Raw genomic sequence first — 20,008 nt, forward strand, 5'->3', positions numbered from 1 at the left:
GCTGCCAGCTCTGTCCTGCAGCGTGCCTCGAGGCCACCTTCATGGCTGAAGCGGCAGGAAAGCTCTGTGAAGTCGAGTTCCGCAATCACAGATCCCTGCAGGGCTTCGAGCTGGTGTGGAGGAAAAGGAAGAAATCTTGCATTCACTCTCTGCGGTCCTTCAGCCCAGTTAGAGATGTGGTAGAAGACGGAGTGCGTACTCGATCTCACGGTGGCGTGTAAACAAAGGACCGAGCTGGTGCAATGCCTGGTCGCTCGGGACGGCCAGGCTGGAGGCACAGATCCTTCGCTGGTGTCCAGGAGCGCTGGGCAGTGCCCCCGTGCGTGTCTCCCCGAGGCTGCTGTTCCCCAAGGGACACGGGGGCAGGGGGGACAGCCGCTATCACGGACTGCCGCCGACTCCCGCAGCTCTCGCCAGGCCAGGCCCGCCCCCCCAAAGGCGCGGTCAGTGACCCGGGCCCGGAGGCGCGGTGGGAGCGGGGCCGGCCGCTCCACGCCGGCATTCGACGGCACCGCTCCCGATGTCTCCGCCCCGCCGGAGCCGGGGGTGTTGCGGGCGAAGCCGTGCCGGGCCGTGCCTGGCAGCGCCGGGCGGGGCGGGGCGGGGCCGCAGTGCCGAGCGCCGTGAGGGGGGGCGCGGCTGCGGCGCGGCCGTGGCTCGGCACGGCCCGGCACGGGGTGATGCGGCACGGCCGGTGCTGCCTCCTCCCGGGCCGGAGCGTGCGGAGGGACGGACGGCAGGAGGCAGGAAAAGAGGCAGGGTGGGAGGGACCCCACGGCGCCGCTCGGAGCCCGGCCCGGCCCCGGGAGAGCGACAAGCGCCTGGCACGGGATAAAGTTATCCCGGAATAAGGCTGCACGCATGTGCGTCACCCCGGATGTGAACATGCCGGCCCGGCTCCCCGCTAGCTCGCTCCGCCTGGCTCCAGCGGATGGGCTGAGCCGTGCCGAGCCGAGCCGAGCCGTGCCGAGCCGTGCCCGAGGCCCTGCAGCCCGGTAGGGGCTGGGGGAGGCCGGGCCGCCCGAGCGCCCTCGAGGGCCGAGGTGCGAAAGCCCCTCCCGGCGGGCCCGGGGCAGGTGCGCAGCCGGGGGCGAGCGGCGGGCGCGGCCCCGGGAGCGATGGATTTTCGTGGGAAAAAGTACGAGCGCGGCAGTAACTGGTCGGACCCCGAGGTGGTGGAGCTGCTGCAGCTCTGGGCCGACGAGTCGGTGCAGATAGAGCTGGAGAGCTGCTTGCGCAACCAGCACGTCTTCAACCGCATCGCCGAGGTGCTGCGGGAGAAGGGCATCCACCGCACGGGAGACCAGTGCCGGGAAAAGATCAAGAAGATGAAGCTGGAGTACCGGCGGATCAAGGACAATAGCAAGGCCCCGCGGGGCGGGAGGACGTGGAAGTTCTACGAGGTGATGGACCGGGTGCTGACCAGCCGGCCGGCCCTGGCCTATGGCTCCCTGAGCGGCAGCATGATGGCTCAGCAGGTGCTGCAGGGCAGCATGGTGGAGAGCTACCACCACCAGTTCACCTCCTCCACCCTGCCCTTCGGACACTCCCAGCACCCCGAGCTGATGGAAATCAAATGTGAGGAGGTGAACTCTGATGACCACAGCTTGACCCCAGAGCCCCCACAAGCCATGCCTTACCAGCAGGGCTCCCCTGAAGAACAGGAGATGGAGAGAGCCTTCTTGGAGAGGGCCCAAAATGACTCTCCCATCTCCAGGGTGGAGATTCCCATTGAAACCAGTGTTTCACCTTCAGGTAGGGATAGCCTTTTACATTCCAGCATAAGGTTTCTGCCCATTTTCCCAGAAAGAGAAGATTAATTCTGGTGCAGAGATAGACACCTGGTTTTCTCAATGACATTTGGGTCCTTGCTTTTCCACATCCCAGAAAGCTTTAAAGTAGAAGGCTGATATCTGAATTTATGGTGTTTTCACCATTCCCAAAATGCAGGTATCTCACTGCAGGTAAATATAATCTAGAATTACTGAGCTAGGTGAAATACTGTGCATGAAATCCAAAGAGCTCCATAAGTTGGGCTAGTTAGATTTCTGTATATAATGCTGACAGTAAAAAACTCATTTGCATGCTCCTATGGCATCACTTGAACATAACCAGAGCTGTCTGCTGTCCTCATGCTGAATTGTATCATGACACCCTCTTCTGCCGCGGTTGCACTGTAAACTGTCCTTGCATTGTTTTAAAATAATGTTCCAGATCTTACATTTTAGCCCACTCAACAGTGAAGAATACTTGGGAGTAATCATTGCCTGACTTTCTAAGCTATTTGGTGGGACTTGCACAGAAGATGTTTGTGCAAGTCACTGGCAGAAACCGTGTTTGTTTAAAGGAGATGTGTTTCCTGCACTGAAAATGCAGCTGGGCATTGCTTAGCTACCAGGATGTGTATAGTCTGGGAATCCTGGGGGTTTCAAACCAGTCTAGGACAGGCTGATGGAAGACCATGAATTGTTGGAGAAGAAGAGATGATAACAAATGTGAGGTTCATGTCTGAGTTCAGGAAGAAGTTGTATGTCCTCTTGGCTGTGGTGCTTACAAAGTTAGCCTAGTGGAGGGAACTGATGATTATTCAGGTTAATGCGAAGACCATGTAAGGGGCTGGGGCCGGCATCGTCATGGTGTGCCCAATGTGTGATGTTAAAAACAAACTTCAAAACCGTTTGCAAACCTCAGGATGTACCTGACAGGTTTTACTTTGTTATTTCTATAAACTCTATGGTAGATAAAAGGTTGTTCTTAGGCAGGAGAAGGAAGCGAGGTGTGCCCATGCCACTTTGCTTGCTGCACTTTTTCTTCGTTGCTTTTGTGTATTCACAGGTTTCAGTGAGCCAAACATGGCAAACTCATCACGGATCCAGAACGTTGTTCCCCGGCCTGGCTTCTCTGCCTTGCATCGGCTGAGAAAGAAGCGGAAAGGGCAGCGCATGAGGGACCCACTGGACGATCTGCTGCTGAAGACTCTGACGTCCCAGCGCGCCATGGAGGAGCGCTTCCTGCAGATGGAAGAGCGCCGCTTCCAGCGAGATCTGGACGTGGAGGAGCGCCGGATGCAACTGGAGCAGCGCCGCTTTGAACTGGAGAGGGAACATGAGTTTCGCATGTTCAATGTCTTTGCTCAGATGCTCAGCATCCTAAAGCAGAGCCATAGTGGCTCCTCCTCCTCTGTTGCCATGCCTCAGGGTTTGGACTTCAGCCAGGCACTGTCTGAAATTGAGGGAATGGGAGGAAGAGGGAGCAACCTGCAGGAGATGAGGCTTCGGCCACTTGCCAAGAGGAGGGTTGACGTGCACAGCTTCTGTAACCCCAGCGGCTTCCAGAGAAGCCCCTACCTCTCTGCTCGTGGCAACTTTGCCTGCGCTTTTCAGGGCTCCACTGAGGAAGGGTACAATGCCTATCATGCTGACAAGTATGATGAAGACAAGAACCCCAACGTGAGTAAGAGCCTCAAAGTGTTTTCCTGGCTTCCTTGTTCGGAAAAAATAGTTCCTTAGAAGTTTGCTGGCAGATGTGCTAAAAGTGTGGGGGTTTTTTTTGACCTCAGTAATACAAGGTGAATAAAACTGCTTGTTTGAGGAAAAGAAGTTAAAAGTAGCTTTGTGGATCATCTAGATACCAAGGATGAATGCTGTGTTCAGCTCAGGTTTGCACACTCTGATTTTTTAATCAGGGTAGTAATAGCAGTAGCAGACCTTGAAAAATGTAAGCAATCTGCAGGAAGAGAGCTTATGTTCCTCCTTCCACCTCATGACCTCTATTGCCCACTGAGGACTGTCTCTGCTTATCTGATTATATCTGATTATTGCAGATGATGGGTGCAGGAAGTAGAACTACTAAGTAGTGGCCTTTTTTTTTTTTAATTACTGTTAATAACACTCATCACTTTCTGCCCATTTACACTCAGCTGCTTGGTTTTAAGTAGCTCATCATAGCCCTCTTGTGGCACAAAGGCTGTGTTAATAGTTCATGGCAAACTATTACTGAGTAACAAATATAGTAAATGTAAATAATTTATATGTGGATTACTTTTATTTTGATCCTTCATTCACATGCTGAACTAATTTCTTGAAACATTAAAAATATTCTGTTACTAGCCCTGACTTAAGTTGCGCTGTGTTGCAGGGATGAAAATTAGATTGTTAAACTAGAAATACACTGGGAAGTTTTTGCTACAAGGTGTATTATGAGGTACAGGGTTCTGCTTCTACAAACTGTTGTCTATGTAGGAGGTAGGTTTTTTAAACAAATACCTAAAATTAGACTTGTACTTTAATAACATCAGAAGTGTATAGTTATTTCAATTTTCTTTCACATAATAAAATTTTATTTACCCAAACTCTTCTAATAATGAGAATGTACTAGTCGATTTGAACTCTTCAGGATCTAATGCCATAGTATATATGGCCAAATCATAAACCTGGAACTGTAGAGTCATCCCTTCAGAGAGGAAAACTCAGTATTTTAACTACTTATCATGACTACATGTTTATATGTTTCTTGAGCAAATCAGTAGAGTGGAATAGTAATTAATGGTAAACAAATGCTTTTAAGATAAACATATCCAAAACCTTGTTTAAAACTGCTGTTGAAGTGTTAACCTTGTTTTTTTCAGAGTTGTTTTAGGGTTTCTTTTTTTAGTTACATATCATAGTGAGTGAATTCAAGATAAGATTAAACATGTTCTGTAAAGAAGTATAAACTATTAGTACATGTTCTTTACAGACAGTTTATTATTATTGACTAAGAAGCCAAGTGCTTGGAATATATATGGAAATGTACACATGTAGATGCATGTCTTGAGTTTTATATAGTGAAGTTTATGAGAACTCTATTTTGACTTTTCCTTGGTAAGCTTTTTGGATTCAGTTTAGTGAGGTGATAGCTAAGGTGATGTACTCACATGTTTTATGTGTCTATAAACAATACTGTTTCTTTTCTAGGGTATAATAAACTTTGGCACCAGTGAGAACAAGCTCTGCTTTGACCTGATGTCCAAGCGGGTAAGTTCTATTCCAAAATAAAACACTGAATTTGCTGTGCAGTCCCTCTTCAAAGCTTGCACTTTCCTAGAGTTACTGCTATTACTCAGGTTTCTCTGGTGAAGTTTTTCATTGCAGATTTTAAATTTGTTGGAAGTCACTTTTGAATACAACTACTTGTACATTTATTTATTTTATTTTTCCAAGAGGATAGGAAGATGAGTGTTTTTCTCTTCCTCTTCATGATGGGTTTACCTCTGGGGATGTACTTATAAAAGAAAACTAGGTTAAAATAAGATGAATTTTATTTTCCCTTGCTCACAGTAGGTTATTTAATACATATATTTTGAAATTACTTTTGAAATCTATTTAATTTTGGATATCTTTACACCTGTCCATTATAAAGTCACACAACTTGGACACCTGGTTCTGAACTCACCTGAAATGTGCAAGTGTGGCAGCAGTGAAATCTCTCAAAATCAGAGTGGGTCAGCTGCTACCTGCTGGCTTTGCACCAGGCAGAGAAGTGCAACACATAGCAGAACTGAAAAAGTAGAAAAAGTTGAAAGGAAACAAAAGAACTATGCTGTAGAGGAATGCTTCTAGATTTCCATTAAAATCACTGCCTGTGGCAGGCAGCCTTTGAGGTGGGCAGGTAGCACCTTTTCCTACCTGTGGCTGTGTGGGGGGAGGGAAGGTGCCTCAGGGTTGGACAGTTGGACAGTCTCTGCAGTTTGAAGTTCTTAGTTTCTCCCATTCCACCACTTCCCACCCTCAAAGTGTTCCCTGCTTTATTTCTCCCTGCTACTCCACTGGCTCGGGGGATGCTACCCCACCACTCCTCCTTCCAGCTAAAAGAACATGTAAGGCAGAGCTGCTGCCTGCACAGAAAGGTCTTCTAGGCTGTGTAGGTGGTGCCTTCCTTCCTTCCTTCCTTCCTTCCTTCCTTCCTTCCTTCCTTCCTTCCTTCCTTCCGCCACTTCCGCCACTTCCGCCACTTCCTTCCGCCACTTCCTTCCTTCCTTCCTTCCGCCACTTCCTTCCGCCACTTCCTTCCGCCACTTCCTTCCGCCACTTCCTTCCGCCACTTCCTTCCTTCCTTCCTTCCACCACTTCCTTCCGCCACTTCCTTCCGCCACTTCCTTCCGCCACTTCCTTCCGCCACTTCCTTCCGCCACTTCCTTCCGCCACTTCCTTCCTTCCGCCACTTCCTTCCGCCACTTCCTTCCTTCCGCCACTTCCTTCCGCCACTTCCTTCCGCCACTTCCTTCCTTCCTTCCTTCCTTCCTTCCTTCCTTCCTTCCTTCCTTCCTTCCTTCCTTCCGCCACTTCCTTCCTTCCTTCCTTCCTTCCTTCCTTCCTTCCTTCCGCCACTTCCTTCCTTCCTTCCGCCACTTCCTTCCGCCACTTCCTTCCGCCACTTCCTTCCTTCCTTCCGCCACTTCCTTCCTTCCTTCCGCCACTTCCTTCCGCCCCTTCCTTCCTTCCTTCCTTCCTTCCTTCCTTCCTTCCTTCCTTCCTTCCGCCACTTCCTTCCTTCCGCCACTTCCTTCCGCCACTTCCTTCCGCCACTTCCTTCCGCCACTTCCTTCCGCCACTTCCTTCCTCACTTCCTCACTTCCTTCCGCCACTTCCTTCCGCCACTTCCTCCACTTCCTTCCTTCCGCCACTTCCTTCCTTCCGCCACTTCCTTCCTTCCTTCCTTGTCCCTTCTCCTTTGAACTAACACCATGTCAGCAGTAAGTAGTGCAGAGGGAGACAGTAGTAAGCTGCATCTTCATTAGCCCTTCTATGAAAGTGAGTTGAGACTTTGTCAGGTACTGTGTTCATGCTTGTGGCAACAAGCAGAACAAAGATGTTGTTGCCAGCTTCTCAGTCCTTGCAGCCTTGAGTAACAGTATGGATTCACTGAAGCTGATACAGCATCAGCAGGGATTGTAGGCAAGTAATTTTTTTGCTATCTGGGATTAAAAATACTTATTGCTGCCACTGAATAATGTATCCAGTTTCTGTTTTCAACTTCTGACCCTTAGAGAACACTTAACACATTACTTTTAGGGGTTCTCCTCTTATTAATTCAGAGTCATTTTTGGCCAAGTATGCTGGTATGTTTGGTGTTTCATTCTCTAGATAAGTTTAGGAGAGAGATGTAAGGAGGCACAGTTCTTGGAGCTACATAGACTCCAAGAACATCTACAGCAGAAGGAACTTTTATCCTATACTATCAGGTTGTAATTCTGCATGGGATAAGGACATTGTCTTTAAACTCCAGAGCTTGGCACCAGTTATTAAAACACCTCTAGAAAATGTTATGGTTTTGTTATCAAGTGTGAAACTTTCACACTCCATGTGGAATTTCCCTCCTCCTTTGCACTATCACCTACTTGGGTCACGTCCACCTTTATTTTTTTTAGTATTAACTCACAGATTTGATTGCCATTAAATGTTTGGAAGGGGCATTGTATATAATACTTGTTTATTGCCTTTTGTTTATCTAAAATGTTCCCTCAGCCTGTATCAATGCTTGCTGTGCTTTCCCTTACAACTTCACAGAACTGGATTATGTGAAAGCCTGATATTTAAAACCTTGAAAATATTTAGGTAAAAGCAGTGTGCACATTTTATCTAATTATAAATATTAAAAAGGACCTCCATAGTTCAGGTCAATCTGTCTTTGGGATCAGAATGAGCTTCTTATAAGGAACAAAGTGCCTGCCCTGGGAAATAATTATTAGGAAGATAATTTCAATCTTCTTGTGTCTTTTGAAAGCTCCTGTTACATTTCAACATTTACCAAACTGATCAGAAAAATAAATCTGAAGAATCTGCCATAACTTTGAACTGAGACATAAATGAAAGCTGTAATTCATTTAAAAAATTAATAGATTGAAAGTTAATTAAGGAAAACGCATATCTGACTCCAAATTCCTTTCTAACTCTTTCTGACAGTCTGGACCTGATCTTTCACAACTGGCACTTATTTTTCCAGCCAAAACCTGTTGTCCTCAAAGCTTGGTCAAAACACTCTTGGTTTTTCTTTGTTTGCTGAGAAAGACTTTTGCAGACGCCTTGGTTATGGGCATCTTTTTTGTAGATTTCTGTGCAGAGAAGTTTTGGCTGCAGTAGCTTAGCAGAAACCTGTAGTTCATACAACCTGAAGGTATCACAGATCAGTTCGCTGGTTCTTGCTTCTTCAAGCTGCATTAATTTTGATGGTCAGTAGCTTTCCCAATCCAGTTTTACAACTGAAATTGCACAAGTGTCTGTGCAGATGTGTGCCTATGCAAGGATCCTGTCTATCTCCATATTTCCCTTACCAATAACTGATTTTAATGATTCTTCTCATTTTTCCCAGCTGACACAGGCTGATATGAATCTCATGGACCCTTCACTGCTTCAGTATCCTGACTGGAAAGGGCATCTGTTGTAAGTCTTTTCTGTAACACTTCTCTTTTTTGACTACTTGTTTAATAAACAGAACGGATGAATACAAACCTTTTCTGCTACATCCTCTAGTTAAAATGTTTCTAGGTCACTTAAGTAATCTTTTTCTTTGCAAAACTTTCATTAGCTGTCCTATCAGTTCATCCAGTTAAAGTCTTTTATGTGAGAGAAGATGCAAATTTTCTAAACCAGAGTTTTAAAAGCACTTGGATACATTAACAAATTGGATAACTCCAAACAATTCTTTGAAACATAGTGAACACTTGGGGTTGTTAATCCTTTTCTGTGCCAGATTAAAGCTCATCAGAAATGTACGCACCATTATAGACATTATCTGCGGCACCTCTGCTGGGTATAAAAATCATGTCTGTTCCATGGGCCAGAGCTATCCTGTTTTCTAGCTATTTTCACCAGACTGTACTATCCCTGACTTTCCTAAGATGTGAACCTGGTTTGGAAGCCTCTTGGAGAATATTTCAATCAGTATTTGCTTTTGTGTTTTTCAGTTTACGGGAAGAAGTGGCTCGATTTCTGACCTATTACTGCAAGGCCCCTGCACCTCTCAAAGCAGAGAATGTAGGTAACCCAGTGCTGGTTGGTGTCTGTACTAATGTGTTGCCATTTGTTGGGAAAAAGTTTCAAATTCTGTTTCTTTAAACAAATGATTTGGTAAGAATGCAAGCTATTATCAAGTAAATGAGATTGATTCTGCATTTCAGTAGCTTTTGATGCACACTTCCACCAGAACACTTCAGGCCTACTGCATATTTGCCTCATGTTTCACTTTTGTGTGCCAGCTCCTCCTGCTGGTACTCTTAATGGGGCTTTGCATTTTGATCTCCCTATTTAGCTCAGGGACCTACTCTGCCTGTATCCCTCAGCCTTGACAAAGAGTGCCCACTGTTTCAGTTGAGTTCCATGTCATCACATTCCTCTGTTACACCTCAAGACAGAGATTTGTAATTGAACCAAGAGTTAGTTTTAGCCTGTGAAATTTGTGGCAGTGTTGCTATAAAGACATCAGGACCTGAATCTCTGCAGGACTTGCTGACTTGTGAGAGATACAACCTGGATAAAGGGGCCTGTGGAGGTCAGGAGCTCCTGTCTCTGCTGAGTGCTGAAGGCAGCAGGAGCTGGTGCGGCCATTGCTTTTCTGGCTGCAGTAATTCAGCAGAACCCCACGCTTCCTGTGAACTGAGGTTAACACTGATCAGATTGCTGATCACTGCCTCCTCAAGGCACCAGATTTGTCCTGATATTTGGAATGAAGCTCACGGTACCTGTGAGCATTTGTCCGAGACAGTAGTTTCCACTTTTTGCCCAAATTTGGCAGGACGTCAGAACTGCTGTTACCATGAAGAAATGATGACACATTTACTGTTGAAAAGTATTTTGATTTACTAGCATCTCAGAACTGCTCCCCAGCTTTTTCACTACCTATTCTTTTTCTAAATTGCTTATTAGAATGAAAAATGGCACTAGAATGAAGTGTCTATGAAAACAGGATTAAAGTTATTGTGGTAGAAGTGGGATTTCAGCAGGAAAATTCTAATGGAGTATTAGGGAGGAAATTTATTTCAGTGATATTGTCAGTGATACTGCTTTATAGTGTTGACTCTCTATGTATGGATTTATCACTAGCATTTCTCTTTCTTCTGTAGGTGATTGTTTTAAATGGTTGTGGCTCTTTATTTTCTGCATTAGCTACAGTCCTTTGTGATCCAGGAGGTAAGTGGATGGTTGGAACATAGTTTTGTTTTGTTTTGGTTTTTTTTCTGCTGGGAAATAATGTTACTTTGTTTAAATACTGTTAGACAGAAGTGAAGTAGTGGAATTGGCATTGGCCTGCTGCAAAGTTCTTGTTTCCTGCAAAGTTGTGCTGTGAAATTCTTCATTTCTGTGGTCTGCAGGTGTCATGCACGCACACTTGTTGCCTGCCCTGTCTGCCTTCACTGTTTTGTGGTACACTTTTTTAGCTTGCCAGACTAGACATGGGCTATACTCATGGTTACCTGGGCACTTGCAGAAGAATAAAGAATTAAAGTAAACATAAAGTGAAGAAAGAGGCAGTAGAATTGCAGTGTTTCCAAGGGACACAGCTGTAAAAATGCTTTCGTGTTTAGCTAAAGCACATTAGGAGAGAAAACTGTGACCTGTTGGTAACTAACTTTGTTTTCTTGGTTCCAGAAGCTATTCTGATTGCTACTCCCTGTTATGGTGGTATTACCCAGAGTATCTTCCTCTATGGTAATGTCAAGCTGGTGTATGTCTATTTAGACAGTAAGGTAAGATCTGGGAGAAGGGAATAACAACCTCTGCAGTTAAACTGGAAAGTTGAGCTTTGGGAATCTCTGCAAGCAGTTCTCAGAACAAGGGTACACTACAGCCAGTGGACATTTACACAGTTTATTGCTGGGAAAATGGACACATGGTTTACAAGAAAGTCACTTGAGACCATGAATCTGAATTCCAGTTTTGTAGTTTTCTTGTATTTTACTCCCAGTAAAAGTCCTTGAAAGGAAAAAAATTACCATTTTGAACCTTGGAGAGAGAAGTTTTCCTACGTGTCCTACTGAAGGTGGTCCCAGGGTGCAAGAGCAGATGGAAATCTTGCATTGCTTTAGTTATTCAAGGATAGCAAGAAAATTCTGGTTTTGGCCAGCCTGTGATGGACTTTACTTTGATTTTACTTATTGATTTATTTATTCTCTCTGTAGTATAGGAGGATAAGAAGATGGTTGCTAGGTCATTATTGTTGGGGGTTTATTTTCTTTCAGGGAACATTTGTCAGTGGATTGGCCCAAGGCAGTCTCTATTGAAACAACTTTGCCTTTTCAATCTTTTCTATGTCTTTCAGATTACTGGAACAAGTACTCGACCCTTTCAGCTTACAGTGGAAAAACTGGAAAAAGCCTTCCAGGATGCCCGGGCAGAGGTGAGTTTAGCTGAGCTTCACATTACCAGCTAAGTTTACAATATATTGGAGATGTCACATCCCACATGTGGCCTAAAGATCAAAGCATTTTCAAAGCCTAGCACCTGGCTTTCTGGTTGTTCTTGTAGATCATCTGAGATGATGGCTTGTGAACTCAGGGGCACTTCTAGGGGGAATGTCTCAGTTTTGTGTCTGTCCAGTTTTGGTCACAGCACAAAAGGATAAACGAGACAATTCACAAATCACTGGAACCCATTCATATAACCAAAAATAATGTACTTGGGCATGCACTAAAATTTGGGACTACCCAGGATTTCCCCTCAGAAAGGCAGCTGATTTGCCTGAAAACTGTTTGCTCTACACAGCAGGGCAGATGAATACACTAAGAATGCCGAAAGTTTTTGCAGGAGAGAACTCTAGAGAATAAAATGCAAGTGAATATCACTTTTCTGAAGAGTTAGTCTGTAAGTTTGGCATTGTCCTAAATCCCATATATGTTAAGCTGCATCTTTGAATTGTTACCAGCTCTGACATCTCCAGCCAAGTGTGCTTTAGATGAGTACACTTTGCATTCACCTAATTCAAATTCTCATCTTTCTTGCCACTTTCATGGGCAGTCTTCAGTAATTTATTATTTCCCAATTACTAATGAAACTCAGAAAAAGTACTTCCATACTGAGAAAATGTAGACCATCTCTGTCATTAATCGGTTGACCAGATGGCAAATAATTACTTGGTAGTGGCAATTCCCTCTTTTCAAAATCATAGATTAATTCTATAATATTTTGCTCATTTCACTTTGCAAATGAATTAATTGTAAACAACAAAAAAAAATCTTAATTTGTGGCTGAAAGTTTTCTCATACATATTTAACTTTGAGGTGAAAAGTCATAGTGGAAGCTTCAGGGGAATTCTGTGTCACACTCAAGTGAGGGACTGCTCAAGTAGAGGAACTGAAAATTTATCCCATGGTAGGCACTCTCTTAATACTATGGTGTTTGTATTCTGCAGGGTGTCACTGTAAGGGCCTTAATTCTTTTGAATCCCCAAAATCCTCTTGGGGACATCTACTCCTTGTCAGAGCTACGGGATTACCTGGAATTTGCTAAAAGGTATGTCACTTTGGAAAGCTGAGATATCCTGAGTCAGATACAGCTTTCAAACTCTGGTGGACTACTTGCTGTCCCTGAATTTATCTGTGAATATCTTTCAAGTCAGGTGAATAGTCTGTTCTTTATACATATTGGTGGACTTAGGAAAGGAGAGGGGAATGCTGGGATCATGGACCCTGCAGTCATCTGGGCTGGCAAAGCAGCTTGTATCAAGGAATGCAAGTTTTATTTTTCAGTGATCTGAGGAAACACTGGCACTGGGCCTCCCTGGTAGAAAGCTGTGTTCTTTTCCTCCCAGTTTTTGAGTACCTGTAAAGACAAAGAAGTGTATGGATATGGTTTCATCGTGGATCATAATACTGTTTGAGATTCGGATTCTATGAGATGCTGAGTGGATGGGTAGCACATATAGGAATTAATTTTCACATTGGCAATTATAGGATCTTTGTCTTGTTACATGGTTACAGTGGGTGACAGGTGGATATACCGCAAATCATTTCAATGTACACAAAATAGATCTAAGTTGAGAAAAGTTGCTTTATTTCTGCAAAATTTGGCATCCCCTCTTCTTTGTATAAAGCAGGTATTTGGAGGCCTGAATTTATCTCTGTTAAACCAGAAGCAGCCTTCTTTTGTAATCTCCATTTTGTCCTTTTGCAGACATGAATTGCATGTGATAGTAGATGAGATCTACATGCTGTCAGTTTTTGATGAATCAGCCACGTTTCACAGTGTCCTAGGCATGGACAGGTAAAAGCAGCTCCTACTTCCCTGGCCATCTTCCAGTGACAGTTCAACATGATGCCTTGCTGAGAACTTGTGACTGGAAGTTAAGTCATGAGCTAGTAAATTCTGAATCCACCTTACATTGATTTATGCCCCTTTTTCTTTTTCAGTAATTTCTGAATGGCAAATGCATTTTGTCAAGTACAATCTAGCAAGTAAAAAATGGTAGCTAGCTTTTCATTGTGGTATATTTCTCAATGTGTGCATCAGTATTTGGTTATGACAGTCCCCAAAACAGAAAACAGATTTTTCTTTTGTTGAAAGTGATGCTCTTCTTCCTACCTAAACGTCTTTTTCCCATGTTTCTGTTGATGCTTGCAAAGACTTTCAATTGGTGTTTACTTCCTAATTTTCCATAGAGTAGTCCCAGATCACAGTAGTATTACAGACTGGATAATGGCTTTTTTTAGGTATTGTTTTAATGAGATGAAGAACTTTTAAAATATTTTTTAAAATGTGGTGTGTTGTTGAGTTGTTTGGGTTTTTTTTTTTAATTTTTAGTCTTCACCAGTGCTGCTAGCTATCTTTTTGTGCTCAGTTGCAAGGAAATTAAATATACTCAGTTAAGTGTTAGCTCTGTCTTGCTGGGCTTAGATGTAAAGGAACATCATTTTGATTCTTGACAAAATACATTGGCAGAAGCCTGATTTCTGGCATTAAATGTACGAGCTTCAGGAAATCTGCATGTAAAATGTAGCACTTGTAAGCATCTGTGTCTTTGAAATATTTGAAAACTGTGTCTAAAGCTACTTCCAAGGGGTTCCCAGCTTCTAAAGTTAGGTCACATTTGAATTTTCCCTGCTTGACTGCTGTTCAGTGGTGCACTGTCTGTCATTGTGTAATGCTGCCTCTCTGTTTCTGCAATGCTGCACTGGTGATCCAAAAGCTTCAGCACCTATGACACTAACTGCCCATCTGCATCCTTCTACATACAGATTGCCTGATCCACAGCGGACTCACGTGATGTGGGGCATAACCAAGGTGAGTGCTGGTTCTTACCGTGCTGTGCCTTTGTGGCTGCTGTTCCTCATGCTGGAAAGATCAAGTTAGTAGTAATAGGATCCCAGTTGTTCAGTGTAATAAAGTAGTCTCTCTGTGCCTTCTGCAGGATTTTGCTGTTTCTGGGATTCGTTTTGGTACTTTATATACAGAGAACCAAGATGTTGTTAATGCAGTGGCTTCTTTGTGTTATTTCCATGGGGTTTGTGGACCTGTCCAGCACAAGGTTGCACAGCTCCTCAGAGACAGAGGTGAGTCAGTAGCTCCATATACAGTCTTCTGCCATTCTGTGTGTTTTAATACCTGGAAAATCTCCCCTTCCCTTACGTTCCCTAGTGGTCTCCTCTTTCTACACCTTAATTGACAGTCTTCCATTACCCTGAAGCTGCCCATGCAACACAAGGCTGACAGCTCTGCAGAAAAGCACCATTTATGCAGAACTTCTGATCAGCAGAGTTAGAGGAGCAGCTTGGAGGAAGCATGGTAGCTATTTATACAGAAATTGCCTGAGTTACCCAGAACGAGATGAGCAGAAACAAAGAATACAGGCTTGTAGGACAAGGAAAATGGAAATGGGCTTCTTACTCTGCCCAGGGTGGAATGTTAACAGTCCATGATGACTAAGAACTATAAATGTAGGGAAACTTCCTCAGGAAGGTCAGGGAGATACTCTTCTGCACAGACATGAAACTGCAAAATACTTCTTGGCTGTCCTTTTGTTATTTGAGGAAACAGAAAACAAAAAAAGGAGGTAAAGTGTGAAGCAGAAAAAGACAACTGGGCATTTTCAAAGCTTCAACAGATCTGAATGCTTCCTCAGTTTGTGATTCTTTTCTTTTTCTTCTTCTTCTTCTGGTCAGACTGGATCAACCAGGTGTACCTGAGGGCCAACCATGCCCGCCTAAAAGCTGCCCATACGTACGTGACAGATGAGCTGAAGACACTTGGGGTTCCTTTTCTCAACCGCAATGCAGGCTTCTTTGTCTGGATTGACTTCCGAAAGGTTGGTACTTCTGGGAAGTGAGGCTTCCCCTGGGGTGAGGGCAGGCATGTAGTGCAACTGCATCTAGAGGAAGAGTTAATATTGTGACAAGCATTTTGTTTCAACAAATCTGTCATCTGATGAGGAGAGGGAAGGGCTGCCAGGTGTTTCAGTCTGATCTTTTCCTTTTGTCAATCTGTGAACTTCCATCCTTGCAGGAGTCTTACTGCTCTCAAGCCACTTCCCTCCCCATTTCTTCCTTTGTATCACAACTGATGTACTTCAGAGGTAAAAGGTGTCTCACTTGGCCTTTGCAGACTTTATGGGAATCACAAATTCATGAGGATCTCAGTGATGTAGTCTATATGGTACTAACCTCTGGCCCTTCTGATGACTCTCCTAGTACCTTAAGACAGGCACATTTGAGGAGGAGTTGCTGCTCTGGAAGCGTTTTCTGGATAATAAGGTCCTCCTGTCCTGTGGAAAAGCCTTTGAGTGCAGTGAACCTGGATGGTTCCGCATCATCTTTTCTGACAAGACCCACCGGCTGCAGTTAGGTGAGTAATGTTCTTTTTCCTCCCACCACAATTTCTGCACCACTATTCCCATCTCTTCTCAATCCTAAATTTAGGCTATTATTATCCTCCTGTCTTCTCTGTTTTTTTCTCCCTTTCTCCATTATCCTTTCCTGGATCTGATGGATTTGGAGATGCTTGTGGCTTAAATTAATCCACCAGTGTTTCTCCTCATTGTACCACTGCAGGCATGCAACGGATACGCAAGGTTTTGGAGGAGCGTGAGCAGGAGTTACTGGCTGAGGAGAAGGAGCAGCCTTGTCAGTCAGATCAGGATGGTAAAGCAGATAGCACAGATGAAGTCATTTTTGTATCCCGCCACCAGGACCCTCTCTGTGCCAGCAGCTCCAGCCTTGGTGACCTCATTGGCCTCCTGCAGCAACAGATGCGTTCATCTGACTGGCTACAGAAAAACACAGCTGAGCAGTTTGCCCAGGAAAAGCCAGAGATCTATGATGTGTTCAGCAAACTGGTGGGGAAGCAATAGGGGTCAGTGTGCCTCCAGGGGCTTTCCTGAACAGTAACTGACGCCTAACAACTCAGTAGTGACTTCCAGCAAATAATATATTTTCTGTATAGCAAGAGAATTACTTTGTAGGCCCCCTCCTCTCCCCTCTGTTTGAGATCTCTGATTTGTACTATATACCTGTGTTTGCTTGGATTGGGGTGAGGGTAGGGAAGGGGGGGTGTCTTGTTTGTGTGCTGCTCTCTGTTCTGCAGCATCATTGTATTTTATATTTAATTAATTTCTAATGAATATGCTCTTAACTCTCTTATAAGGTCCTGTGGTGTAATTTTTTATTCTTCTTCACACTTTCCAAAAACAGATTCTAGATTAAGTTATGTGAGGTTTCCCTTTTCTTAAATGATGGTCAGATATAACTATTTGGGGGCCAGCTGTCTCAAAGAGGTGTTTTTGGGAGATAGAATCTAGTGTCAGCCCTAACTTAGCCCTAGCTAAGGGTAAATAAACATGTGCATAGATTCATCTTCATGACTGAAGCTCTTAGGACCATAGTCATCTAGGCTGAGTTCTTTAAATCATTTTGTTTGGAGCTGGTTTCCAGTCTGACCTCAGATCAGACAGTATCCACTGCCTCAGGCTGGTGAAATGCCTGGTTTTGTTTCTATTCTTCTTTTTTGTATTCCTATAAATAAAATGCACTCATTGGCCTCTTGGCAGATTGTCCAGAAAAGAGCTACAAATGGAGAGGCAATAGAAAGTAGATGTTGTTTTTGCATTTTTCTATTCCTGGAAGTTCATCCCTTGTGGTTAACAACAGCATATATTGGCAAAAGAGTGCAGAGAATGCTTCTGCCATCATGTTAGGTGTACCTGCAGGTACAGCTGCTTCTGTCACCTACCACAGGCATCCAAGGATGCACCTTCCACCATCATCACAATATTGAATGCAATTTTTTTTTTGTGTTTCTCAGTTTGCAGGGTAATTTTTTTTTGACTGAATGGTATTCTTCTGTCTCCTCCTCTTTCCCATTTTAAGAAACTGTTTTCTGTATGCTGGTGATACAGTATTTCAACTGGAAGGCCTCTTTCACAGATAAAAAACTATTTAACTTCTGGTACTATAAAATTTAGGTATCCTAAAGGAATTGGAGCTTGTTTTTCTGCATACGTATTAATCAAGAGTTGAAGGAAATTGCTCATGAAAAATGAATAGAAGTGCATAATTTCCCTCCTCATAGATTTTGGCAGATGGGCATGAGTGACAAAAGCACATCTGCATCATAAACCAAATTACCAAAGCATAGGCAATTAATGCAACCACAGTTTGCTGTGTGGTGATGGCAGAGAACTGCTTGGACAGGGGAAGAAAAGTCTGAGCAGTGGCTGAAGAGAAGATGGTGCTGCTTGTGACTGCTGTGAGCAGTAACCAGCTACCCCTTCAGTGCTGAGGCCAGGCTGGTGAGGTGACAGGTAAGATCAGTGTAAGGGACAGTTATAAACAGAGTATTTGCTAACTAGTCTGGCATTTGTCCATGGACAATATTTCCAAGTCCACAAAGAAAGCTATAGCAGAAGACAGATGTCATTAATGGAGTGGGAAGTGCGATTTACAGCCAAATCACAAATGGACTTCCTGATTTTCCCCCTCTTATGTCCCCAAGGCGGACATGAGCAACAAAACTTTAGGGATCGAGCTCTTTGAAATCAAGAACAAGGTAAGACATTAGTTGAAGTGATATTTTAGGGAATCCCTGTAGCAAATTCAACCCATTAATTACTCCTCATTTTCTTTTGTTCTAGTCATTCTTTCTGTTGGAGTATATGAATATACAAAAGTAACAATTTATATAATATTTTTCACCCATATATATTTACTGCTCAGGAAGCAGATTTATTGTACTGTTTCTGTGTGGATTCAGCTAGTAAAGCACGCCTCTGCAGGAAAGAGGGTATGATGTGCTTTCAGAATCCTCACAGCTAGTACAGTATGGCTGACAGTCACATCTGAGCTTGCTGTAACTCAACAGAACGCACATATAGAGTATTTTCTATGTTATTTTGAATTTTAACACCTGCCTTAGGATCTGTCCACTGAGGAATGTTAGTTTGGTCACAGAAAATATAAATATAACTAGAAATGAGGCAAGAAAGAAACATGGTCATGAGACTGCTGTTGGAAAAAAAATGGGGTTTTTTGACTGTGCAAACCCCATAAATTTTGTAAATGGCCTTAACTGGTTTACAAGAAGTGGTAAACATGTAGAAAGTCCTGTGCATATGTATACAGAAACTAAGTCAATTCCTATTTTCTCTAAGATTTGCTCTAAGATTACCCCTAGAGGAAAAACACAGGTTCTGCCTGTACAACTTGTTTGTTCTTTCTGCTACCTTCATGTTAGATGTTTTCTCTACTTGATATATCTCATAGTTCTCATTAATAGCCTTTTCTTTTTCTTTGTGGCAAACCTCTACTGATAAAAAACATCGCAAAAAGATTAAAGATTCTTCCGTGCTGTCCCTGCCTTCACTTTTTTTTTTTTTGACCTGCTTGTCAAGTGATGGGCAAAGAGACCAGCACTTCAAATGAAGCCAGTCAGATCTATGTTTTTAAAACTTCTACATTTCATCTAAAACAAGAAATGCCACAAAAATGAGTATAACACTTCATTGCCTTCATTGCTTGTATTCATTGTAATCATACAAGGTGATAAAATCCACTTTGCATACAATATTTATATTCCAGTTATCATTCATTTTAGCACAGAAAGGATGCTAGATGGTTTCAAGGTCCTTGCCGTGTTCCAGTCACTCTCTCTTCCAGTTCCCCTCCTTCTCTGTCCCCCTCCTTTGCCCCCTTGCCCATTCTGTCTCTCTTCTCCAGGGAAGTATTCAATACTTTTAGGGTAGAGGTGGGAATTTCCTGTCCAGGACTGCTCTCTGTCATAGAAACTTCTACAGCATACATTTCAGGTATACACTTGACATTTCATGTTTCTGGGAAGGAAAAAAATCTGTAAATCTCGAAATTATTAACCTGTGTTACATTGAAGTTAAGCAGACAACATAAGTGGAGCCCGTTCAAAATATATATTTATGAAAAATCATGCATACTTACAGAAAGAATCTGTGAAAGTAAGTTTTCCTTACAGAAATTTAGTAAGTCCTAAGCAAAATACCTGTAAGGGAAAATATTCACTGATAACTTAAGAGTTTTCCACCTTAACTGAAGAAAGGAAGTTGCTCAAATGTACTGTGTGATAGACTATATTTTTTAAAAAATAAATGTTAATCCTTTAATTGTTGCCTTTCTATCTTGAAACATCCAACAGGTCACACAGTTGGGCTGACTGCTTTGTCTTTCCCCCTTCCCCATAATGACTCAGCTTCTTGAAACCTGCCTTGGGGTCAAACTATCATTTATACTGACAATTTCTCTGCAGTCCTCTTCCAGTTACTTGGTTACAGAATCCCTCTGTTGCTCTCATCCTGCTGGCAGAGTGGTGATTTCATTTCATCAGAGAGATAGTGGCACACAGGGGCTCTATGCTAAAAAACCTCTCATGGAGGAAGCCATGTGAATTGCACCCCTGAAAATTTCTGCACCTAAAGTATCAGGCATACAAAACTGCTTTTGCACTTTCATTACTTGTGCAGCTATTTTTGTAAGATTGGCTGACCTAACAAGAAGTTGTTTTGGTTATTTCTGAAGCAATTC

At 43.4% G+C, this 20,008-nt stretch overlaps 1 protein-coding gene across 1 annotated transcript; it reads left to right on the forward strand.

Annotated features, from left to right (window-relative positions):
• The first annotated feature begins 1,591 nt into the window (after positions 1 to 1,591).
• ACCS (1-aminocyclopropane-1-carboxylate synthase homolog (inactive)) lies at positions 1,592 to 16,498 on the forward strand. Its single transcript, XM_058807282.1, has 15 exons — positions 1,592 to 1,755; positions 2,836 to 3,449; positions 4,956 to 5,015; positions 8,350 to 8,420; positions 8,945 to 9,014; positions 10,100 to 10,166; positions 10,626 to 10,723; positions 11,296 to 11,373; positions 12,385 to 12,485; positions 13,146 to 13,235; positions 14,207 to 14,252; positions 14,380 to 14,521; positions 15,131 to 15,273; positions 15,656 to 15,809; positions 16,016 to 16,498. Exons 1-15 carry the CDS (start codon positions 1,632 to 1,634, stop codon positions 16,312 to 16,314), a joined length of 2,157 nt encoding a protein of 718 aa, XP_058663265.1. The 5' UTR covers positions 1,592 to 1,631; the 3' UTR covers positions 16,315 to 16,498.
• The last annotated feature ends 3,510 nt before the right edge of the window (positions 16,499 to 20,008 follow it).

This window comes from Ammospiza caudacuta, chromosome 6, assembly GCF_027887145.1.
Source record: "Ammospiza caudacuta isolate bAmmCau1 chromosome 6, bAmmCau1.pri, whole genome shotgun sequence".
NCBI lineage: Eukaryota > Metazoa > Chordata > Aves > Passeriformes > Passerellidae > Ammospiza > Ammospiza caudacuta.

Coding starts and splice junctions, on each gene's coding strand:
- ACCS (XM_058807282.1), top strand. CDS start 1,632: ATGCCTTACCAGCAGGGCTCCCCTGAAGAACAGGAGATGGAGAGAGCC. Junction 3,450..4,955: donor ATGAAGACAAGAACCCCAAC/GTGAGTAAGAGC, acceptor TTTCTTTTCTAG/GGTATAATAAACTTTGGCAC. Junction 13,236..14,206: donor AGTGTCCTAGGCATGGACAG/GTAAAAGCAGCT, acceptor TTCTACATACAG/ATTGCCTGATCCACAGCGGA.